This window comes from Solanum lycopersicum, chromosome 1 (genome assembly GCF_036512215.1).
Source record: "Solanum lycopersicum chromosome 1, SLM_r2.1".
Lineage (NCBI taxonomy): Eukaryota > Viridiplantae > Streptophyta > Magnoliopsida > Solanales > Solanaceae > Solanum > Solanum lycopersicum.
In genome coordinates this window covers 68,069,412-68,094,732 of record NC_090800.1, presented here as the reverse complement: position 1 = coordinate 68,094,732, position 25,321 = coordinate 68,069,412, and the positions used below count along the sequence as shown (strand labels likewise).

Below are 25,321 nucleotides of genomic sequence, written 5' to 3'. Positions count from 1 at the left end.
TATATAAAAAATAGTATACAATCGTCTCACGCGTAACAATCTAACATAGGAGTACAAGATTTGGGACATAGCCCTTACAACATTAAAATTGATCTCATAAGAGAATACAACATAGTATTTACAATATAGGAAATGAACAATGTCTTTAGACTAATCAAATGACATGAACTAGAGTAGTTGGCTTCGTCCTCGGACTTAAGGACTCACCAACTTGGGAATCTATCTAAGCTTCTTGAAATTTGGACTTGAAACTCTTCAATGGCCCGAACCTACATTATTATAGAAATAGAGAGAATATGAGTTAGTACGAACCAAATGTACTAAGTATGAAGACATATGCAAGTAAAACATTTAGAAACATGCTAAAAAGGACATTTGGTTTATAAGCATGCCAAGTTAACTTAAAAGTTCTTATACACATTCTAATAATATAATCAAGTTAACTTAAAAGTTTTTATACACATTCCAATAATATAATCAAGTTCACAACATAGCAACAATAAGACATTTTCATATTATATGGTCATGAGTAACATCATAGTAAAGCCATAAGCACCATTTCATCAATACATTACAAGACCTTACCCATAATATCAATCCAAGTCAACTAGTGTAATGTCTATGTGAATCCCCTTAGCCCCACATAAGCTAAGTCACTGTTAAAAAAACCACGAGCATTGCCCTTACATCATATAACATCATAACAAGTGTACATAATCTCATACATGGCAACCTATATAAAAACATGTATAGCAAGTGAATGCAACATCACATGAGACCAACATTATATAGTTACAACATTATGCATTTCATTCATAACATAAGTATATAAAGAAACCACCCTAAGAATCCCCTAGGTCCACATGTGAAAAGTATAGGTAAAGTCTTATTCCCTTACCTACACTAGTGAACCTCTTAAGTCATCCTTGATATTATACATCTTTTTACTTACATTCATTCATTTTACTTTTGGGAAACTTCACCATAACCGACAAAAGACCATGTGAGCTAAACATGAAATCTGGTGTCAACCCCTCACACCAAAATAAAGGCATCCTACTCGCCAAGGTAGGACATATACATCACAATAGTGTCTACGTGGATCCACTAGCTAGGTTTTCCTATAGGGGCACATAGTTAAGGAACTAGGAGATTGTTTCTAGAAACTATCTTCATGCCAATTTGCATTGTAGTTTCCATCTTATGAGAACTTGGTCAACCTACCTTCCTTATTAGAAAGGACACCTCTCATTGTCAAGTCAATCGGTGTTAAGCTATATATTCCCTTTTTGAAGTATCTTAGAGTCTTTCTTAACATTAGTTTATATCATTGGTATTATAAGACTAACCCCTTATATAACATGATCATAACTCTTAGGTTCTACAATGAGAACTTCCTTTCATCACAACCCAATATTAAGTGAGAACATTATACCATAATCACGGTAATAAGATGCACATAGGAATCACCTTCAATCCTTAATTATAAAACACCTATCATCATCTCAAAATTCATCACATTCATAACATGCTATCATATTCATAATTTTATACTCTTCCTATCATACTCATATATTCATACTTTAGTTGAGTCAATAACATCAAAAAAAGACCAACATAATTGAAGTAAAGTATTCATGATCTTGAAAGTCTTACCAATGGCTTCCAAGAATCCCATCAAAGATATTACCCTTAATTCAATGATCCTTAACCAACAATTAAATCACCATCATCATATAATAGTAAACTATACAAGAATACATTCAATTATATCTTCCTCAATCATAATCAACCTATATCAGAAGTTATGGTTAGGAGAAGAAGAGGATTCCTTGGTATTTATAGAGATTTAGTTCAAAGTTTTAGGGGATACATCAATCCACACATATACATGCATAAATCATTAATAATATTCTAATAAATACTACACGATTCTATCTAGAAAGTAGACCCGTGAAATTGGATGAAAACAAGCTTTTTGATGAAGACTAAAATCAAATCTTTGAAGAGCCTCTTGGGGAAAAGAGTCTCAAGAGTGAATAGACTCCATACCTTGAGAATACTTGAAGATTTATGAATAAAAGTCTTGATCTTGAAGCCCTACAAAATCTTGAACTTGTTCTTCAATGGGGGTATTTGAGGTAGTGAGAGAAACTATAAAGAAGTGCGAGTTATTTGGGTTTTGGGATTTATGAAGTGTTAGGTTAGTTTAATGACTTAGGACCCGTTGATAGTCCCAAACTAACTAATTATAACAGTCCCTAATCATTAATTGATTTATTAACTAGTTACCTAACCACCCTTTCCTAAACCGTTTTTAAGTAAGTGTGATAGGGGTCCATCGACGAGACCCCGTTCACGCCTCGTCAACCAAACCACGGACCATACTAGTCAAGCATGGTTTGGGACAAAGAGTCCTCATAATGTACCCAAGGCTCCACATTCTAAGTGTTAACCAACAAGCACCACCGACGAGGCGTCATCCCATCGACGGTTCGTCGACCCCCTCGTGGTTGCATACTGTCTTTTGATAGCTTTTTTAGGGTCAAATGTTGGGTTATCCTCAAGGGACCTGAGGTTGGGCCTAGGGGAGTCATACCCGGGTGTTTCAAATCTAAGCATGCACTAAGGTGACCCCTAGTCCTTTTTACAAAGTATTGCCCTTAAACGACTCTTTACACTCATTCAAAACCTAAAGGCACACTAGGTCACCTTTACTAGTCTCCGGACGTTGTGGTCGTTCCTTCACGTTCAGGCTTTAAAACTTCCTAACCAAGTTAATTACCTTAATTTAGGCCTAGAAACACTGTTTTAAAGACTTAGACACTAGGTGAGACTCTAGCCTAGGTCCTTAGAGTTCTGAGGTGTAATATCCTAGGACCATTTTATAACCTTATACTCTAATACAAAGTCTGTAACGATCCGGGAGTACCCCCTAGGTGTCACACGGGTGTACTTGACCTTACGGAAGTATTATGCAAGCCTCTTAACTTCATTACATAACATCATAGTCTTTAAACATAATATGAAAATCATTTCATAATAACGGAAGTTTTTCTAACACATGTCTCCAAACCATCTACAAAATACATGAGTAATAATGTCTTGGGATGCAGCCCACAAAAGTCTAAAACATATTAAATGACATAAAAGGAGCATAAGAGTGTTGTCCTCGAATTCTATAAGGACTCAACAATGTTCAATCTTCTCCAAACTTAGGAACCTATCTTCCAAGCACTCAATCTCCCAAAATCCCCTACATTTGGTTAGAAATGTAGGCAATATTCGTTAGTACAAAGTATTAAGTAAGAAAACTAACATATAAAGCATAAGATATCTCAAAGGGTTAGTAAATATAAGACATAATCATAAGAGACCATAACATAATCATAATATAATTATAACATAAGCATTCTAACATAGTAATTCAACATAAGACATACATAAGTTCATCCTTCAGCTATTTGCCCTTCTTACTCAAGTGCACTACATCACAAGCTACCTCCAAGTATACTTGTGCAAGGACAAGGTAGCATCCCATACTACTACCTAAGATAAGTACCTCTCTTAGGTTATTCTTGATCATAATCAACTTTCATAATTAAGACCTAAGTGCTTCATGACATAGGAGCACTATACCCCTAGGTCACCTCAAGGCACACTTGTGTAATGCATGTGGGGCATCCCATTCTACCACCCATACTAAGCGTATCTTGAAGTAACCCTACTCATATTAACCATCTTTAAGTGTCATCTTAGACCTACTTCATATTGACAAGGAACTATCAACCTAAGTCAATAATATCATGTAAGACAACTAAAAAAACTATCCAAGCTAGCCATACATCACATAAAAGGTCATTTCATAGGTAGCTTCAGGTCATACTTGTGCCATGTTTGAATGACATCCCATACTACCATTCATACTAAGTACTTCCTTAGGTTAACCTAATCCATTCTAACTTATCTTACATACTAGTCTATTGAAATTAATATACTAACATAATATACCTACTACTATGGAAAACATCAACACATACCATCCAAGATGACAAAGGAAGAATATAAGAATACCAAACTTGCCACCATGCAACCATTCATGTATATGCAAGATATCAATAGGGGAGCATAATTTATTCTTAGGAGAGTGTAATATCTCAATCCTAAGCTACCATAAAGTGGTCTTGGCCTAACCAAATCAAGCTCCCATGAAGGCATTCTAGTCATGCTACTCCAAGCTAACCCTAAGAGAGTATCGATCCTCTATCCTAGTGTACCTTGCCTACTACTAATGCAAGCTACCATGACAATATCAAGCTAACCTTAGGAGAGCTTACTTCCTCAATCCCAAACTATCATGAGACACACTATCCCAAGTTACCATGAGATCTACCATCCTAAGCTACATTATTCAATTTTCCGTGAGGGAATTCATAGGTTCAAACCCAGGCTATTGTATTTTAACAACAATGATTCATTTTAGGTGATTAAACCGTCACATTCTATATACATGCAAGCTACTCATCATATTCGACTCATTCTACAAGCCTTAGTGATCAACAATATGACTTTAAGCCCTACCTTCAAACTTTACTTTATGACCCTCATGCTAGTCTAGATTTCAAGATACATTAGTTCTAAGACAGTCATAAGCCAATTCTAAACATACTTCATCATAAAGTCTCAATTCTAATCAATTCAGTTCACTTTCTATTATACATGCATACATCTAGGTTAATTCATGATTTCATAATTCTATTCTTGATTAAGTCCAATACATATTAACAATTCAAGAGAATCTAACAAGAATCATCAATTTCTCATCCAAAGCCTAAACCCACATAATTTAGAAATTAGGGTTGATCATGAATTCAACATAAATTCTTCATAATCACATCAATTTAATCATATATGAGTAGTATTCAATCATTTGGAATCTTACCCACCTAAAACCCATGCATTGGAAGTAATCCTATCTTAATCGGGGTTATCTTCACAAATTAGAGGAAATTCCAGGGGAATCCATAGGTGAAAGAACCCATGGATGAATAAATTTACATAGCTTGAACAAATCCTTATAGCAAGCCTTAAGCAAATCACCCTTTGATCTTGACTCTTCCTTCAACCCTAAGATTCTTCTTCAATGGAGGTTCTTCTTAAAGTGAATTATTTGAGTTGAGAGGATTTGGGGTTTTTGGATTGGGTATGATGAAAATTGACTTTTATTGAGGGCTAAAGACTTAAAAACTGTTTTAAATAAATCCCCATAATATCCCTACATAAATTGGGCTTAAAAATCATCCAACTTAACTTTAAATGTTGCAGGTGTCGTCGTGGAACAAGTTCGTGTTGCAGTGGTGTTCCCTGAAGATTTTTTAAAATACTTTATGGGACAGAAAAGTCTGTGGTGTCTCCACGACGTAGAGACAAAAATTTTCCTTAGGAGGAGCAAGTCCGCTATGTGGACTGCCTCCATGCACTTACTGTCCACAAGCTCCTTGGGAAGCTTCTTTGGCCAACGTTTGGGTGCTTCTCGAGGACAATTAGGGTTGTCCTTGAGTACTCATACCCAAATATTTTGATCATAAACATGTCAATATAGGTTAAGGAACCCTTTATACTTAATTTTACCTCCATACAACACTCAAAAACTCAACTATAAAACCCTACTTCATACTAGTTCAACTAGGCTAGTTTTCGGACGTCTTGATCGTCCTTTGATGTTTGATCTGCAACTCTTTATAACTGATTTTAAATATTATTCCTCATTATCTTAACCAGTTATTAACTCATAAAACTCACTTGAAGCTCTAGTTCATCGTATTTCATTTTAGGGATCATATCAAACCTGATCCAATATTTATGTCGGAACGTGATAATCAATCCAAGTTAGCTTGAAAAAAATGTGGAAATCTGATCTCCATTCACACACTTTAATCACAATCACAAGTACATCATCAAGATACAATAAGAGGTGATTCATGGCATACAATTGATCAATTATCCTCATTTACGATTAGGGTGATCAATAATGCAATATTCACATATATAAATGCATTATAATGAAGTAATTACAAACCTATATCACACAAATATGAAATCACAATCATCACCTTCCTCGATTCAAAGCTTGAATCGCTAAGGCACTTAAATCTTCCATTTTTGGATTCTTTTCGCTTGATCTAGGTCTACAACAATTAATATACACAAGGATCAATAATCAAAAGTCTAATTATTTGGATTATAACAAACCCCAAAATCCTAGACCAAACCCAAGATCCTATTCCCAAATTAGGGCTTTTTCCACCATAAATTTTAGATCAAAACCCCTTCCCATTGATAGTAACCCAAGAAAATAGGTTTTAAGGATCAAAAAATGAATTCGGAGTGTTAAAACCTTACCTTTAGCCTACAAATGGTGAAAACTATTATGAATTCGTCTGGGGCCATCTCCTTAGCATTAAAAATAAAAAATACTAAATAGAGTCGTTTTAGGGTTAATTAGTGACTTTAAATCACGTTTGGCCCACTCTAGCGGACCTATCCCACTGCAACGGTGTTGCTCCAGCAGCCTCAGCGCTGACAAAATGTATCCATTCACAAAAAGATTATTTCCAAGAGTTCTACTCGTTGAAATTCGATTACGTAAAGTGCTACGAGTTTCTTATCGTCTTATATATCCACTCATGTAATAAAATTCACAATTATGTCTTTCATTCATTACTAGATTTCCCTATACCGTAATGCTTCTGATTTCATACACATCTGGACTAGGTTTGAAAAATTTCAAGTTACTACCAAAAAGTTTTCTGGACCCAATTCTTTCTTCATTGACTTTTCCATAATGACGGAATCAGATCGTTACAATTGTATTGTGTGTTTGATAATGATATTAGATACTATGTCAATACATACTATTATTGGAATGAGTATAATGTTGTACATATCATTGTTAAAATAGATATTACATCGGTACATACTATTATTGAAACTAGTACAACACCAGTACACTAACAATGAAAATGTGTACAACGTTGGCACATTAGTAATGGTAACACGTCTCACGTTGGTAAAATAATAGTTGTATGTACGATCCCATGAGAGAATTAAATTGGCTTGTTATGTTGTGATGTTTCATATATATTGCACATATCAATTTAGAGAGAAGATTGAGGGTCCGAGTTATGTTGTACTTGTATCTATAATGGTGTATTATTTACTTTACTATGTGGTGATATCCTGTTTATATTTCATATAACTAGAATTAGTAAATAATCCTACCACTATACTATGGTTGTGTACGGATATAACTTGCTATTTTTTTTATAAAGTACAAACTATATTCAGGTTGCAACTTCGTGATTTCAAATGTGAGACCTCCATTATCTAAATCCAAGGACGAGTCACATCCTCTGGGCTGCTATTGATTCCTTTATATTTTTTTAGTCCATTTGTTCAGACTCATATTCTTTAGATTTATGTTTCTCCTTGTTATGGGGTCGTATCCCCTTATTCTAGTCAATTATAGTTTTGTTCTATGACTTTCAGTTTTAAGGGGGGGATAATTCTTCTTTGTTTGAAGATGATGAGTTTTTATACTACAAACTTAATCTAATTATTGAAAAATATTTTTTAATTCATTGAAACTACTTACTTTCAGCTTTGTATAAGATTACGTGTGAGTAGTTGATTAGTTCTCCCTTCAGGGGTCATTGTGTCACTCACGAGGGATTAGGATCGTGACAGTTAGAGTCACCTACGCTAAACCTTTGTGGGAGAATCAATTACCTATTAACACGCAATAAACTAAATAACTAAGAGGAAATAGTGACTTGGAAGTGTTTGATTGCCTCTGCTATGACAATATATCAATTTTATCTGATAAAACTTTTATCTAAAAGTTTTTGTCTTTATAAGATATTTGATATGTAAAACGGGTATAAACATTATAATAGTTTCCGAATCATTATTTTTCAATACGTGCATCCGTAAACATATCCTTTCGAAGATCATTCATTCTTCTCATATTTCCATTTTTCCTTTCTCATTTATTTTTTTCTCTCACCTTATTATGCAACCTGTATCACTTCCTGGTTTAGCTATTCCTACCTCATCAATTTCAAGAGGTGTTTAATCTCAGCCTTTTTATCAATACATGTCTTTCCCATCACTTGTTTTTTAACACCTCTCACTCACCTATTTTTATGAGCCACTCTATTTTTTCTTTATCCACTATTTCTTCATTTTTCTTATATACTATTGTACCTTTCCAAAGAAGAAGATTCATTAAATTTCTCATTTAGCATATTGTCTATATCCCTATATCATCTACTCCACATTTTATATCCAATACATTTTTTAAATTCAAACTTGGGGATAACTCATTTATTACTGAAAATGAATCTGACCCAGACCCAAGAGTGACCTGGATCCATAAACAAAAACCAAAAAAATCCAAATAAGGAAAGTAATATAAAACAGAGGTCCAAGAACACTTTTCCTTCAAGATTTGTCATCATCGATGTTCCTCTGAACTGGACCCAAATTCGTCAACTTGTTGTTGAACCAATATTGTTGAGCTTGATTGAATTTCATTTCTACACTTAACCTTTCACAAGTGTCATAGAATCGACCTCCTTGAAGAATTCTTTGGCTCAAAAAGGGTTCAAACATCAAATCTAGGAGCTTTTAGCCATGACCCAACGATCTTCATCTAGAATCATCAGAGGCGATAAATACTCCAAAGTCTTTCCCTTTACGCAGAATGAGATTCGAAAAACTGATAACACTGCTGTCACGGCCCGCAAGCACCCCCTAGAAGTTAGGGAGGACCCTTGGGTCATGACCGGGCGTACTTGACCCTTTGCGGTCTTGTACAAGCCCATTAATTATCGTTCATTACATAAGACATGAAAAGTAATGCGGAATTAAAAATTTTCATGAATAATTTATTAAAAGAAACATGTTTCATAAAATACTAATGATGTCTCATCGTCACAAGCCAATCTTAAAAAAAAACATAATATCTTAGGGACATGGCCCTTTACATTGAAAGAAAATACATAATAAGTCTTTAAATAAGAAACTAAGAAAATAGGACTATGCCCTCGAATATATGAGGACATACTTTATTTTGAGAAAGTAGATTCCCAAGCTTCGCCTTCAAATCTTCAAAAGCCTCCAACCTATACTTATAGAATATAGAAAAGTATGGGGTTAGTACAAATAATGTACTAAGTATGACATATGCAAAAATATGCAAAAAGGTTTATTTTAGTAAAATAATCTTTCATGCCAAATAAGTAAAACATTCATAAATTTAGAAGCAAGACAACATAAGAAACATCATTTAACACTTAGAGAGGAATTTCCATAATTTTAAGCAAAAAGGAATTTTACAGTAAAGTTTTCACCATTACAGTGAACTCATTTTGACTATACAGTGAACTACCTCTAATCTAAAAATAGTGAACTTCCAAGGCCAAGCAAAGAGGAAGTGAACTCATTTTTGTAAGAGCTTCCCTAACTGAGGATTATCCTAAGACTCACCAAGGTAAGACATGAGGAAATGCACATACACCTCTTTAAATACACACCAAAGCGGACCTCAAGATTACCCCTTTTCGGCTTACTCACCTCGGGAGAACAAGCCACCACTCAATAACAAGACATTAGAAGAACACTCAAACAAGACACCAAGACTTCCCTTTCGGAATGCCTACTTAGTGCAATGAGTAGATAGCGTCATATACCACCACCTACCCTAAGTAGTACACTCTTTTAGAAGGCTTCACACCAAGACTCCCCTTTCGGAAGGTCTACTTAGTGCAATAGATAGATAGATAGCGTCTCATTCCACTACCTATCCTAAGTAGTACGTTCTTTTAGGAGACTTAGTTCATTCAATTCATATAAGACTCACCAAGACTTTTCTTTATGCCTACCTAGTGCAATGGATAAATAGCGTCTCATTCCACTACCTACCATAAGTAGTACACTCTTTTAAAAGACTTAGCATTTTGATTACTTTTGTAGGAGGTTAGCTTAACCGACATACACCATGAAAGCTAGACATGGAATCTCGATATTCACCCCTATCGGATGAGGGATCCTCACTTGCCTAGATTAAGGTCATTCTCTTAGCTTTTACATGGCTTTCCTAATAGCTACACCTATGAGGGCACATAGTTAAAGGATAAGGAGATTGCTACTAAGTAACTCATTCTCTACTAACGAGGAGTACTCATCTCAAGAGATACATTAAAATACAATATCTCAACTCACGAAGTGTAACCACCCTTTCTTCATATCCTCTCGGTGCTAGGCATAACCCCACGAATTCTAAACATCATATACTATAGGTTAAGGATAACTAATGAACACCACATCTCAACTCATGAAGGGCATTCATCCTCCGACCTATCTTAGAAAGCTCTTAGGATGTAAGTGGGCTTGCTACTAAACACTTCATCTCAACTCACGAAGAGTGTCCATCCCAAAACTCCTCTTTTGGCTTAACTTAGATTCATCCATTCATTCAAGTGTGAGTGTGATATAAGCAAGGCTCCGTCGTTGAGTGACAAATGGGTGTACATGTGAGCACACCTTGCACATAAGCATCATTTCATTTACATTTAACTTCTATACATGCTTAGACCTTCATTCATCATATCACACACTTTACATGCTTCACATAATCATATAATTCATTTAAGCATACTCTCTAGCCTACTTCACATAATAGCTTCATAAGGCACATTTAACAAGAATAACATCATTATCATCTTACTTCACATAACAAACCTTCACGGACTCATTCACAATCAATGAGTAACTTCACATTCATACAATTCAAGTAAACATCGCCACCAAGAAGGTGGACCATATCACTCAAGAGCATTTCGAAATTAAAGCTAATCAACATAACCAACTTACCCTTTTATCCAAGATTCCATCACCTATAACATTTTAGTCAACATTTCATCATAATATAGTCCTTAGGGCAGTATCTAAACAACAATATCAACTAAATGTAAAGAATAAAGGAATGAAATCATTTTACTTTATAAAAATACTTACTCATCTCAGAACTCTAGGTAATAAGTGATATAGTAAAAGTACACTAGAAGAATACTTAATATCCTAGCTTTCTCTCCTCCTGAAACCTTGATCTAATTCTTCTAAGTGTTAATGAATGTAAAAAGGTGTTTAACACTAAATAAACCCTTAACTAAGTGTAAAAGGTGGGGGCTTAGGCTTAGAAAGGATGGAAAAAGTCTGAAATACACTTCATTAAGACTGCCACAGTGATCTACTGAGTCATTCTACTTCTCTTTGTCCACTATTGCTTTAGTCATCTACCTATTATTGAACCTTTTCAAAAAAAAGTCTATCATATCCATCACATTTCTCATGAGTTAATACCTCGTATGGTCACTCAACTATGCACTCTTCTCTCAGAAAGTCACTCAACTTTCAATTTTCACTCAAAAGTCACTCAACTATGCACTTTTTTCTCATAAAGTCACTCAACTTTGAATTTTAACTCAAAAGTCACTCAACTATCTACTCTTTCCTCAAAAAGTCACTCAATCTATTAAATTATTTTTTATTTAAAAATTGTTGATATTAATTATCTATATAACAAACCAAAAAAATTAAAAAATAAATTAAATCATTTAGTGATCCATCCACCTAACCCGACTCATTTAGTGACTTTCTGAGAAAGAAGTGCATAGTTGAGTGACTTTCGAGTGAAAATTGAAAGTTGAGCGACTTTCTGAGAGAAGAGTGCATAGTTGAGTGACCATATGAGGTATTAACTCCATTTCTCATTGGGCACACCGTTTATGTCAGTATGTCCTCTAACTCCACATTCAATCGCTAATTGTTTGACCTATTCTCTTATTTTCATTTCTTATAAAGTGTATTTGTCTTCGTTGTTGTTTTTTTCTTTTGAACAAGCTACTCAAGATAGTGTTTATGAAACATGATATTTAAGCTATCAATGACTATCATATTTAAAAGGTCGTTGTTTATTAATTACTTACATGTAAAACTCTTAGTTGTGTAAGTGAGTCTAGAAAAATTCATTATAAATCTGAAGATAGTGTTGAAAGATAAGTAACATTATTGGCCAAAGACTTCACACAATAACAAGGTTTTGATTTATTATGATACCCCTTCAATTACGTACGTCGGGAGCATAGACTATAGAGTCCATTTGTATTATTGCCTTCCTGGGCTGAACTCGTTGATAGTGTCTTCAAAACTTGTAGGATATATAGCTCTAGCCTCAACATTCTTAGAAGGGTCTTTTTCTTTTAGTTATTCATATAAAAATTCACCTTGGAGATCAAATATATAAAAGTTTCGATATAAGTTACCTCTTGATGCTCTACCAATATTATACTTGATCAAGAAAAAAAAACAGAAAAACTCTCACAACACTTTAGTAACATTGACCATGTAAACAACGTTGACCTTCAATAGTTCTCACTTGGCTAAGTTATTACTTTCAATAATAATAATAATAATAACAAATAGACTTTTATTTTGGTGTCTGATAATAGAGTGAGTTAATAGATTAAAATTCTTATATTACAGTTGAAAATATTTATTCCCTGCTACTAAGCAAGGACTAATTGAACCTCAAAGAAAAAAGACAAATAGAATAAAGAAAGAAATAGTTTTTAAAAAGTAGTGGATAAAGCATATTCCATTGCATTATTATACTTATGAACTAACCAATAGGTTAGTACATAGGTGTTCCAGTAATGTGAAAGAATGATTGTCTTTTTACCCGGTTAAGTTATACATACAAAGAATACAGTATTATGCATGTATACGATATGATGGTTTACAAAAGTAAAAAATAAAACCATATAGTAAAATATTAAAAATGTAAAATATATAAAATTTTGGGTTGGCTTGGGGTTACAGAAACTCATGTATGAGCTGGATTGGAAGACCCACTATCAAATATGGAAAGAAAATAAAAATGAAAAATATAAATGAAAGAAAGAACCATTAAAAGAATAAAATTGTAAAAGTAAGATAAACCCCCCAAAAAGCAAGTAGAGAAGAAAAATAAAATTTTACATTACACATTCCATAAGAGAAGAGATTTGAACTTTTTTATTTTTGGTCGCATAACACAAAAATTTATATATAAATAAGCTTTTATTCTTCTAAAAATTCAATCTTTTTAGAATTACAACAACTTTCTTCTGTCTCTTTCTCTTGCGTTATATTTTTTTTTTAAATGGTTTTTGTTGTGTGTGGAGATTGATATCTACTACTATTTGGGGTTGTTTTGTTGATGTATATTTGTTGAAATTTGAAAAAATAATGAATATTGGTAGTGGGTCTGTTCTCAGTTCGACTGGTTCTTGGAAGTCCGGTGATGTAGTTCCCGATCAGTTTCCGGTGGGACTCCGGGTACTTGTAGTTGATGATGACCCTACTTGTTTAAAGATCTTGGAGAAGATGCTCAAGAACTGTCACTATGAAGGTATTAAAATTAAATTTGATTTATTTATTAGAAATGATTCTAGATCTCTGTTTTTATGTTATTTTAGTGAGATTTAAAGTTCAATAAAATGATGATTTTTGTATGTTTCAGTCACCAAGTGTAATAGGGCTGAGGTTGCACTATCACATCTCCGGGAAAATAAGAATGGTTTTGACATTGTTATAAGTGATGTACACATGCCAGACATGGATGGTTTCAAACTTCTTGAGCACATTGGTCTAGAGATGGACTTGCCTGTTATAAGTGAGTGTTGCTTTTTTGTTAAGTTCAAAACTGCGATGTTATTTAGGTTTTTTTTTTCTTTAGTACTGATTGGTGATTATGACTTGGAATTGGTGTTATAGTGATGTCTGCTGATGATAGTAAGGATGTAGTTATGAAAGGAGTTACTCATGGTGCATATGATTATTTGATCAAACCAGTGCGGATTGAGGCACTTAAGAATATTTGGCAGCATGTTGTTCGTAAGAAGAAACATGAGTGGAGGGACAATAATTTTGATCAATCAGGAAGTGTGGAAGAGGGAGATCGGCAGCAGAAACAATCGGAGGATGTTGATTACTCGTCTTCAGCTAATGAAGGAAACTGGAAAAACTCCAAGAAAAGAAAGGAAGAGGATGATGAAGGTGAAGAAAGGGATGATACATCTTCGCTGAAGAAGCCACGTGTCGTTTGGTCTGTGGAGCTTCATCAACAATTCGTACAAGCTGTGCATCAACTTGGAATTGACAGTATGAACATTTTCACTTTTTATCTTGTTAACATATTCCCTTGTTGCTCCGTTTGTCTGGATGTTACTTGTTTATTTGCACATGCCATTTAGCATATTTCCTACTTGTTGTATGTGGATCACTTCTCCTTTAAGTGCCTTTTCAGTTCGAGCTTACTCGTCAGGATTCCCAGTTTTTGTGTTGTTTGGTTTTTGGCAGTGGGAACTAAACAGAGATCTGTGACCATACAACTGGTAGAAAGAGAGTTCTTTTCAGTTGAATTATTCATTAGCTTTGTCCTTTTTCCTGTCTCATGCCTTCTCCCTTCTTTCGGTGGACAGTAAAGGGGAAATATCTAAATTGCATCTTTCTCTATTATATTTGCCATCTCCAACTAGCTTGAAGTTGAGGCTTAGTTATAGCTGTTGGGCATCTTTCACTATTTATGTTCTGTTCAAACTACCTCTTTTTAATCTCAACAAATCATGTGAACAAAGGCAAGATATCTAACAACTCAACCCCGCCTTTCTTCACATGATTACTTCCTCCATTCAATTTCAACTGAATGTTCCCTTGCTGAGATTATTAAGAGGTAGTTTGAACAACTTATTAATGTAGTTAAGGGTATCGTCCCATTTTGGGTGAATGTGGGTCGGGGTAATTTGTTAAGAACACTTGCACGATAGCTTAACTAGAATAACTAAAGCACGGATTATATGAAATTTATGGTTTAGCCAGGTTAATTTTGGTTTGTTCAGACGTCACTTACTCTGTCATATCTAATTTGTTAAGTGTTAACAAAAGATTGATATTAGTCTATACTCTATTCATTGTTAGTCCAATCATTTAATCAGATAATTTTGTACCTTTCTTTGAAGGGCTATTGCAGTTGAAGTAGTCAAGAACTAATAGAGAGCATCAATTATAGGTTAAATTTACTCAGCATGATTTTCTAAAAGAAAGAAGAAAGAAACAATGAAAATGATTAGAAACGTTGGAAAAGAAAACGAATAAGAATGTAGTTGGAAGAAATGAAAATGACTAGATAAGAAAAATAAACAAAAATATTCTCGAGTGCCCAAACTTTTTATACTCTCTCACGATTTAATCTTGTTATAAAGAGTCATATAATTTTGCTGTGCTGTCTTTTACTGTTCGACTTAGTTTATGTGAACTCTAGATGAATACTCATCTACGTTTTTGTTGTGTATTCAACCACGCTAAACCTTTCAACATTGGATATGAATGCAGAGGCTGTTCCCAAGAAAATCTTGGAACTGATGAATGTTCCTGGACTAACCAGAGAAAATGTTGCTAGCCACCTTCAGGTAATTTAAGAGTTCTACTTCTCACAGTGTGAACCCCAAGAAGTTTAGTTGCACAAAAGTCTGTCTTGTACTCGTTTTGCGTTGTGTAGTACAAAATTGTTTGCCTTATCTTTTTAGCATAGCATTCAATGGTGGCAATCATTTTCTGCAGAAATATCGGTTGTATCTCAGAAGGTTGAGTGGTGTATCGCAGCACCAGAATGGACTGAACAACTCTTTCATGGGACGCCCAGATGCAACCTTCGGAACAATATCTTCCCTCAATGGGCTTGATCTTCAAGCTATTGCTGCTGCTGGTCAAATCCCTGCACAAAGTCTTGCTACCCTACAAGCAGCGGCCCTTGGTAGATCTGCTTCAAAATCTGCCATATCTATGCCCCTAGTAGATCAAAGAAACCTTTTCAGCTTCGAAAACTCCCAGGTGAGATTTCCAGAAGGGCAACAACAACTGAATAATAGCAATAAGCAAATCGACTTGCTGCATGGAATTCCAACCACCATGGAACCGAAGCAGCTTGCGAATTTGCACCACCCTTCCCAGTCCTTTATGGGAATGAATATGCAAGTGAACAACTCCATGGCACAACATAATAATTCTGTGATTATGCGAATGTCCCAATCACAACCTAGGGCTCAAATGCTAAGTGGAGCTAATAATGGCAGTCAAATTTCGAGGCTTCCATTTTCCAGGCAGCAATCTTTGTCATCAGAAGGGATACCTGGTGTGGTCCTAGCACAGAGTCGTACCGTTGACAATGCACGAGCGAGTGTTTACAATCCCGTCTCCCAAGCATCTTCGATGGTAGATTTCTCAGTTAATCAAAGCAAGGATTTGCAAAACTACAACTTTTCTCTTGGGAGTAATAGTGCAGGGATGTCCACTTTGACTAACCGAGGGATGCTTCAGGAAGAGGTGAATTCTGATATCAAAGGATCTAGAGGTTTCCCTTCTAATTATGATATTTTCAACGATCTCCATCAGCAGCCAAAACCGCAGAACTGGGGTTTACAGAATGTTGGTTCATCCTTTGACTCATCTCATCACCCAAGTATACAAGGTAGTCAGGGTGTCCCATCACAATTGTTAATGCAACAGGGGATTTCTTCAACACATAACAATGGACAAAATAGAAATGGTCCTATTGGGAAACCAATGTACACCAATGGTGAAGAAAGTGGACATACTAATCTTATGGGTGGACCACAACTTAACTCTGTCAGTAGGAATACCCTTGCTGTTAAAGCTGAAAGATTTCTCGATGCAGACTATCAGAGTACCAATTTCCCAGAGCAATTTGGACAGGATGACCTCATGAGTGCCTTCTTAAAGCAGGTGAGTTCTAATTTGCTTACTTGAGCTGAGAGTCTTCTACCCTCCCCAGATCCCACTTTGTGGGATTTCCAGTGGGTATTTTGTAACAAATATAGCTTCTTAGATCAATTTTTTTAGTTCATGAATACTTTCTCGTTACTAATTTGGATAATTTGCACGTGTGACAGCAAGGAAGTGTTGGACCAGTTGAAACTGAATTTGGCTTCGATGGATACACATTGGATAATCTCCCAGTTTAAGATGTGAACAAAGTTTAGTTGATGTACCTGACTGTTTAAACATATAGTTTGAAGACGCCAGTGTACATAGTTGCGGTTACACCTGAAAATTGTGCATGAACTAAAGTCTCAGTTATCTATTGAGCTATAGAACTTGGATTCTGTTCTAAAAAATTGTAGCTGTCGGATGGCAAGTATGGATATCAGATAGATCACAGAAGGGAAAAGATTTAGGTGTCGGATGATACTAGTGCATAGTGTGCCAAAGGCAAACATGCAAAGTTTTTGCTGGTATTGTTAGGAGAATCACATTTCGTGGGTGCAGACGTTAGGTGCAGGGATTTTCGTTCAAGTTCTAACATCAATAATGCAATCTTTTCCCTTTCACTTTCAGGATTGATCTTTTAATGTACATATATAAGTTGAATTACTTATTAGGATATATAAGTATGTCGGATTTCTATAGTTGTTCATTGTTTTGCTCGATTTCATGTTTTATTTTTAGGTGTGCAGCTCAAACTCTGAGATGTATGTTGTGTATTAACTAATTCTGTGTACGTCTCTATGGAAGTTGGGTTTTATAAAAATTGAACCATCTTCATATTTTTCCTTCCCTTGCTATTAATATCTATCTACAATAAGAGAGATCCATACTAAGCCGGCAGGGCAAAATCCTAAACTTAAAAGTAGAATTCTGGTAAGAGTCAAATGCAATTCCTTCAACGAGAAACTGACATACCCAAATTTTAACAAATTGCAACAACTGGCTTCAGTTATCTATTTCAGACAAACAAACCATGTTTCATCTGAGTTGCATACAGGTTCGGAACTCTTGGCAAACGTCGCGTGTAGTAGGAGATCGAGACGTGAGACATAGAGAAGGATGATGATGAACAAACTGAGGTATTGAGGATGATGATGAACAAACTGAGGTATTCTTATCTTATCTGCTAATATAACAGGTATTAACTTTAAAGTCAAATATTGTCTGGAATGAGAATTCCAGAGTGTAATAAATAGTTACAAATCAAAACTCGCCGAAAAACCCACGTCCCTGAATACATAATCCGACAAACTGATTGAAAGATTGGTCACCAGCATTAAAACCTGGTAGCAGACGCTAAAGAATGAATCAATTGGCAGGTATGAAACGAAGAGAAAACGCCACAGCTCACTGCTATTGTCGCACCAACATAAAAACCACAACTGCTGCAAGAATGGAAGTAGTGACAGTGAATGAAGATATTCTAGATGAACTGCTTGTTGGGAGTAGCTTTGGCAATGAGCACTCTTCTCCATTGAAGTATAATTTTGTTGGAAACCCATCACCAGCAGCAACGTTGATGTTTGGGATATTCTTCTTTGTGAATGAGATTACTGATTGTTGTTTCCCAGGTACTCGGGGATCTTTCGCTGGATTAGCTCCATCTGCTTCTGCTACTATATAGTTCAAGCCTGGAAGGCCCTGCATGAATATGGTATTATTAACCCCATCTAACATAGTTCCATTGAATGAATACACTGCGTCAAAACCAGCCGCTGCTTTGTCCAATTCCACCGCAGTGAACCAATCAGCAAAAGCAGCATCCTCCCAGTTGAAGATGGTGATCCTGGCAGACCATCCACCCCTATAGTCTGTGAACAAATGCCAGTTGATGCTTACACCACAGTTATCTCCACATGGCAATGGGTTTGAAACTGGAAGATGATTAATTTCAGCCCAGGCAAGGGACATCTTGGTTCTATTGTCAAATGGAACCAGAAGAGCCTGAGATGGGAGGAGAAGAGCTGGGGCTTTCGTGCTACATGTACGAGCAGTATTGGAAGGACAACCACAGGCGCATGTTGGACAAGGAATGATAGATTCATTGTAGAAAGCAGAGAAAGAAACACAGCATCTGGGGCTAGCTCCTTTTGGTTGGGTGATGTTGCATACAACTTGCCAGCTAGCAAATACTGATGTAGCAGGTAACAATCCACTAGGATCAGGGACTTGGGTGGGGCTTACACGGACTGGAGGTCCACACTTGTAATCTGGATTCAGTCTGCCTTCGATCTTCCAATTCTGTGGAGGAGTGAATGAGGATCGATTAAGATCTGGAGGCATTTTAAAGACATTCATCTGGAATGCTGAAACAGACTTGCTTGGGTCCATAGCAGGTGGCAAGATTGTCCCATTCCGACAACAAAAAGGTATCATTCCCAACTTTGTATCATTGGTCTTCTCCAGCGGCAGATCAATTAGTGTCGGCCTTCTCTGACAGTTCAAACCAGTGGAAAAGTCAAGGTTTTGATAAAATTTTGCCTGTGGCCCAAAAACACACTCAGAAGTATCAACAACAGAGGGATATGCGCCTTTCATTTCCCAAATAAACTCATCCTTCATCCAGTCCCAACTTAGTTTCCAGTTATCAAGGCGACCAAGGGGATTATGGTTTGCAATGGTAACCTGAGCCCAGTAATTTGAATCATATGTTCTTAGGATATCATACATAATTGTAAGATCCCCATCTTGGCGTGGACTAAATTTCTCACCCAACGTCAAATTTGTCTTGAAATTTTCGTCTTTAATACAGCATACTTGCATAACACTCTTTCCTGAACAGTTAAGCATAGGCAATTCAGATATGATATGCAAAAAGTACAGTTTTGTTTTAAAACAAAAAAGGAAGAATATACTGAAGGCAGGTAGAATTTCTAAATAATACATGTTCTAGACCACTTTAATGATTCAAGGGAGAAGCTTGAAATGTCAATGGCTAATCATACTTCCAAGTAACAAATCAAGAAATTTTACAAACTATACATTAGGAATTCCAGATAAGAAGACAGTCAAATAACAGCTAATCTTTACAACGTATACAGTTGTCAAGATTCAGACATAATGTTCCATCCAAGTTGACATAGTAATGGACCAAATTCTCCAGAAAGTTATCGGTCTAATACCCATCTTCATCATTCTCCAATAAATCTAAATTGAAAGTTAAATAGTACAGGACACACGATTATTTGGCCAATTTGAATGTTAATATAACCTCCAGCATCATTCATAAAAAACAACAATGAATCAGCTTAAACAACAGATCTAAACTAAAGCCATTTTGTACTTTGCAAGTAGCACAAAAGAACTACTCCATAACTTTGGCCTAAATTTGATTAAGTAAAGCACAAAAACAAAGTTGCATACGAATCAATCCAAAATATTTCATATCCTCTGCAAATTATTCAAACTAGAGAGAATTCATATAACCAGTCCTGCTAATTTTAGATATTATATTAAGAGGTGCAGCAATGATGTTTAATCTAAGATCCGTACCTTGCATAGAGGGTTTAGGGCAAATAAACCCATCATTTTCCAAAGAGATATTGGAGGGCATAGGTACATTAGGAGAGCCAACTCCAAACTGGGTACCCACAATTTTGATTTGAACACTCGTCTGTGTAGTATCTCCAGCAGTTTCCACAGCTGTCTTAAGATCGGCAGCCGGAAATCCAGCAAAAACAGTACCATTACCAACTAAAGCAGGAAATGATTCCCCATCAGCAAGCAGAGCGTTAGAAGCAGAAACCAAAATCTCATCATGTTGAAACCCAACAAAAACCCTCCATAACTTAAGTTCCTCAAGTCCGTTGTTAGTTATACTGAGAATAGACTGAAACTTGTAGGGTTGACGAGTTTTCAAAGTGGGTTTGATTTTAGATCCGGAATTAAACACATACTGCAAGAATATACCGTTACAGTCGTCGGCTGCCGGTGCCGGAGCTTCAGCCATCGGAGTTGTTTGTCCGGCGACGGTGATGATTAGGAGAAAGAGAGAGAAAAATGTTGTGGTGAGTGCCATGTTGTTTGAATAATGTGATTTTGGATTGAAAAGAGTATTATATATGTCTGAAAATGTATTAGTGGTGTGCGTGTATATGTGAAAGATAACGCGGAGAAGGTAAAAGAAACGAAGATGAAAAGAGCATAGACAGCTTAGATAAAGCTGTATTAGTTTTCTTTCTTGTTCTTAGGAAAAAGAGTAATTCTGCAAATTTGTAAAATACAAAGGGTTTTTATTTTTTATATTTTAAAATAAATTGAAATATAGAGAGTAGGTGATATTAATTTATTAGGAGTATTATTTGTTAGAATGTTCATTTGAATAATTTGTAAAAGTTTCAGAGTATTTAGTTGGGAGTGAATTAATTAATGTAATAATGGTAAAGGTGGCGTCTGTGAATGGGTAATCAATCTTTGTTTATAGATAGTACTCTCTTCGTTTCGTATTATAGTGATATTGCACATTTTAAAAGTTAATTTAATTAATTTTTAAAATTAAATTAGATTATTTAATTTGATATTTTAAATAAAAAATTAGATATTATAAAATTATTTATAAAAAATATTATAATAATTTTTTATATATTAATATGATGAAAAAATATATTTTAAAATATTAATTAAATTTTTTATAGTTTAACTTTAAAAATAAAAATTATGATAAATAATATCAATATATTGGATTTGAAAATTGAAGAGTGGCTGCTGAAATAGACGTGAAGTGGAGCCCAGTTGGGTTACCGTTGAGAAGAGAACGTTGTTTGATTTTTTCTTTCTAAAAAGGAAAGTTGGTAAAGGCTGGAAGCGAAATGCTATCTGTGGGGGCTTTTCGTTAACTGCATTTTTAGGATGATAATGGGGCTGGGTAGGGTGTTTGCGGTGCGGATTGAGCTAAATTTGTAAAAGTTTTAATCCGTTTTATTTGTCTTGCATAGCAATATTTTTTATTTTCAACCTGTATTATCTTGTCTCGTCTAATTTTATTAATATTTTTTTTAAGTTATGTTTGATATTAAAAATAAAATTTATAAAAAATAACTTTATTTTCATTAAGTTTATTAATTAAATAGAATAGTGACTTAAAATTTTATTTTTACGAAATCAATTGGAAAACATGCAAAAATTTGTATTATTTTTTATTGAACCATTTTTATTTATTATCTTGAATAGTTTAGTAGCTTTAATTAAATTATCTTCATAAATAATGTTTTATCACTTTATAACATGTAAAAATTTAAAATTAAGTTTGAATCCATATAAAATAATGTATATCCGCAATCCGCCGCCCCACATTAATTTTAAAAAACTCCACTTCAACCCGCCCCGCATCCGAACCGCCCACAGAAACTTAAAACCACCCGCCCCATATAGCCTTAAATCTATCCCGCTCCGCACCCGCCCGCCCGTTAACATCCCTACGCATTTTTGACATACGACATGAATATACTAGAGTAGGGGTATTAAATTGGCGACTTATGTTGAAAATAGAGATGTTAAATTGGATTAAGTCAATGATCCGTCCAAGTTTACTTTGAGCTCAAATAAATTAGACTCCAAAAGATTTAAAAACTAGTTAGTCCTGACCCGCTTAATCTCAATAATTTTAATATATTTTTATTTAAGTTTTATTATCACAATTTGAATTTCAACTAAGAAAAGATTTAAAAAAGAAGTTACAACTTCATAGATAATTTAGAAGATATAAAATAGATAGTAATTTATATTTATAATCCAGAAAATATACATCACATCAAATCATCCATACAAATAAAGAGTCTTAAAACGATTTGAGATTATAAATTTAATTGGGCTCAACTGAAATTTCTTTTACAACGAACTAGCATTCGAATGAGTTGAAATTGAATTCAACTCAAATTATCTTGGGCACAATATTTAAAATTATAGATGAGTTGGACGGGTTACTTGCAATTGAGCTTAATTTTAACACCCCTAGGATGAAGTGTCGAATTGTTAGTTGAAATCAAATATTTAGATACATATTTATTTTAAGAGAGTTATTTTGATTAATTTATGAAACTAAATTAAATTAGATTAATTTATTATTTTAAGTTTTCAATATACTAATGATGAAAAATATATTTTAAAATATTAATATTTAATTTCAATGCAAGTGAGAAAATGTAATCAATAAATTGTTGTTATTTGAGGTGCTTGTTTTTCCTTTAACAGGAAAGTTAGAGGTGACAAATTCGAATTTTTAATAGTAAAGATCAAATCGTATTTTTCCTGATAAAAAAATTAATATCTAATTTTCTCCCTGTAAATTGTATGAGAAATGAGTCAATTTCTAATCACCGTAAAAAAAAAGAGAAGAAGATTTGATTGTAATGATAGAATATATATGTTAGAATTTAGATTATAATGTATTTGCTCTCTCAATATTTTCTTTTAGTTATAGTGATAGCATGTTAAATATTATTTAAACATTATAATTAAGAGTACAAATGTTATCAAAATTTTTAATAAAAAAATCCAAAATATATAGAAATAAATGAATGAAGAAGGTTTAAATAACAATTAATATAATTTTTATCAAAAAAATTGAGATGAACCTCCGCCGCTAGCTAGGAGGAAAAAGAGTAGGATTTGTTTGAATTTTGTAGACTTTATTTTGGGGTGGTGGGGTACCACGTCTTCTTTCTCATGCTTCCTAACATTGCGCCCTTGAATATGCCAAATCCAATACAAATATTCTTTTCATATTATAAATAATACTTGACAAAATATTATTTTATCTGTGTCTTGATATATTTTATTCTTGAGAAAAGATTTAAATATCATTGAATTTTAAAAAAAAACTTATTTATGTTATCAGTTAAAAGTTTGACTCATTTATATTATTACTATTAAAGAATTAGTTCATTCATGTCATTATTTTTTAACGGTAATTTTGCACAATTATTTTTGACACATGATCAATTATAATTCGGCTACATCAACAATTTCTTTTACTAAAGTCCCTTTTTTTTAAGAATTTAAGTTTGATCGAAAATTCATTTAAGAAATTTCTAAATTTTTTTGAAATAAAATTTATATATTTATAAATTGTGTAAAAAGTATTATAAGTTATAATCATTGACAATTTAAAATATTTAAAAGATATATAAATTTTTTATGATAAAAATAAATTTATTTAAATTTTATGATTCAAAACATATCACATAAATTAAGACGGGATGATAATATAATAAAAAGATATAGGCAAAGAAGTTGGGTTGGAGGGGGGAGAAGATTTTTATTTTCCTTCAAGCTAATATAAAAATAAATTGAATCGACTTTCTATTTGTAGAATAACAGAAGCTATGAGCTAGGCTACGTGCAAGATGTTATAAGTTTATTCGATAAATTATATATAGATACTTATAATACGGTGTATTTACGATAATTTCCTTGAAATGTTCATTAAATACTATGTGTATCGTCAAAATTTTATTGGAAGTTTAAAAATTTGTATTTTTGTAGCTATGATTTTTTAAATTCAGCTATGCTATAGATATGTATTTTGTTTTGATATATTTTAAAATCGAAATTTCTCCCCGAAACAAGCTCATACTATTTTTTGGAGCTTTAAAAATATGTTTGAAGTTTAAATTTTGAAATCTAATAAAATTTTAGGACAAATACATGGTTGAAGATGATTTCTTATCAAAATTTATGTCTCTAAACGTTACATAAATTCACTGCATACAAAAAATTGTTAGTGCAATCACTGAAAATAATTTCACTATAAAGTAGAGAGGCAAACTCCATTAATGCCCATCTTATTCATCTTTCATCTGTCATTTTGTTTCATCATCTCCAATCTTTCTTTGAAAAAATTATTTATGCCTCAAGCATCAAGAGTTCAAGGCTACATTATTTTCTTAAATATCAATTGTGAACCTCTATTGTTAACTTTTCAGAAAAATTACATAAACAAACAATTTAAGATACCATAATTTATAAAATTTCTTACTATTTTAAAAAATTACAAAAATTCCCTATTAGGATACATCACTTCCATTGAGTAATGTATCATACAAATAAAAAATGTAATTTATAGCAATGAAAAATTTAAATTTTTTATAATTCAAAAAATTTTCGAGATAGGATGTAATTAACTCCCCAAATTAAATGATGATCTCAAAAAATGATATTTGTACACTTGGACCTTTTTGCGTTATCAATTTGGGCTAGTGTATTGGGCTTTGAGGCCCTTCTTCTCACACTTTTCTTATCCTAATCCGATCTAGTAAATGACATACTTAAACTAGGCATAAGTTAATGGGTAATTGTATATAATAGCAAACTAATAACTTAAAATAAATGGAGTAGCTAGGATTTGATTTCATTGTGCTCCATAGCAAACGTTAGC

The 25,321-nt window shown here is 33.9% G+C and overlaps 2 protein-coding genes across 2 annotated transcripts; one reads left to right on the top strand and one right to left on the bottom strand.

Moving 5' to 3' along the window:
• The first annotated feature begins 13,023 nt into the window (after window positions 1–13,023).
• LOC101267446 (two-component response regulator ARR2) lies at window positions 13,024–17,710 on the top strand. The gene is made up of 6 exons (XM_004229233.5): window positions 13,024–13,513; window positions 13,625–13,777; window positions 13,879–14,265; window positions 15,496–15,572; window positions 15,724–16,905; window positions 17,073–17,710. The coding sequence occupies exons 1-6, from the start codon at window positions 13,351–13,353 to the stop codon at window positions 17,142–17,144; spliced, it is 2,034 nt and encodes a 677-aa protein (XP_004229281.1). The 5' UTR covers window positions 13,024–13,350; the 3' UTR covers window positions 17,145–17,710.
• A 332-nt stretch (window positions 17,711–18,042) lies between these two features.
• LOC101267739 (COBRA-like protein 7) lies at window positions 18,043–21,384 on the bottom strand. Its single transcript, XM_004229234.5, has 2 exons — window positions 20,440–21,384; window positions 18,043–19,721 (listed from the first exon to the last, which is right to left on the bottom strand). Exons 1-2 carry the CDS (start codon window positions 20,963–20,965, stop codon window positions 18,301–18,303), a joined length of 1,947 nt encoding a protein of 648 aa, XP_004229282.1. The 5' UTR covers window positions 20,966–21,384; the 3' UTR covers window positions 18,043–18,300.
• Window positions 21,385–25,321: the final 3,937 nt, after the last annotated feature.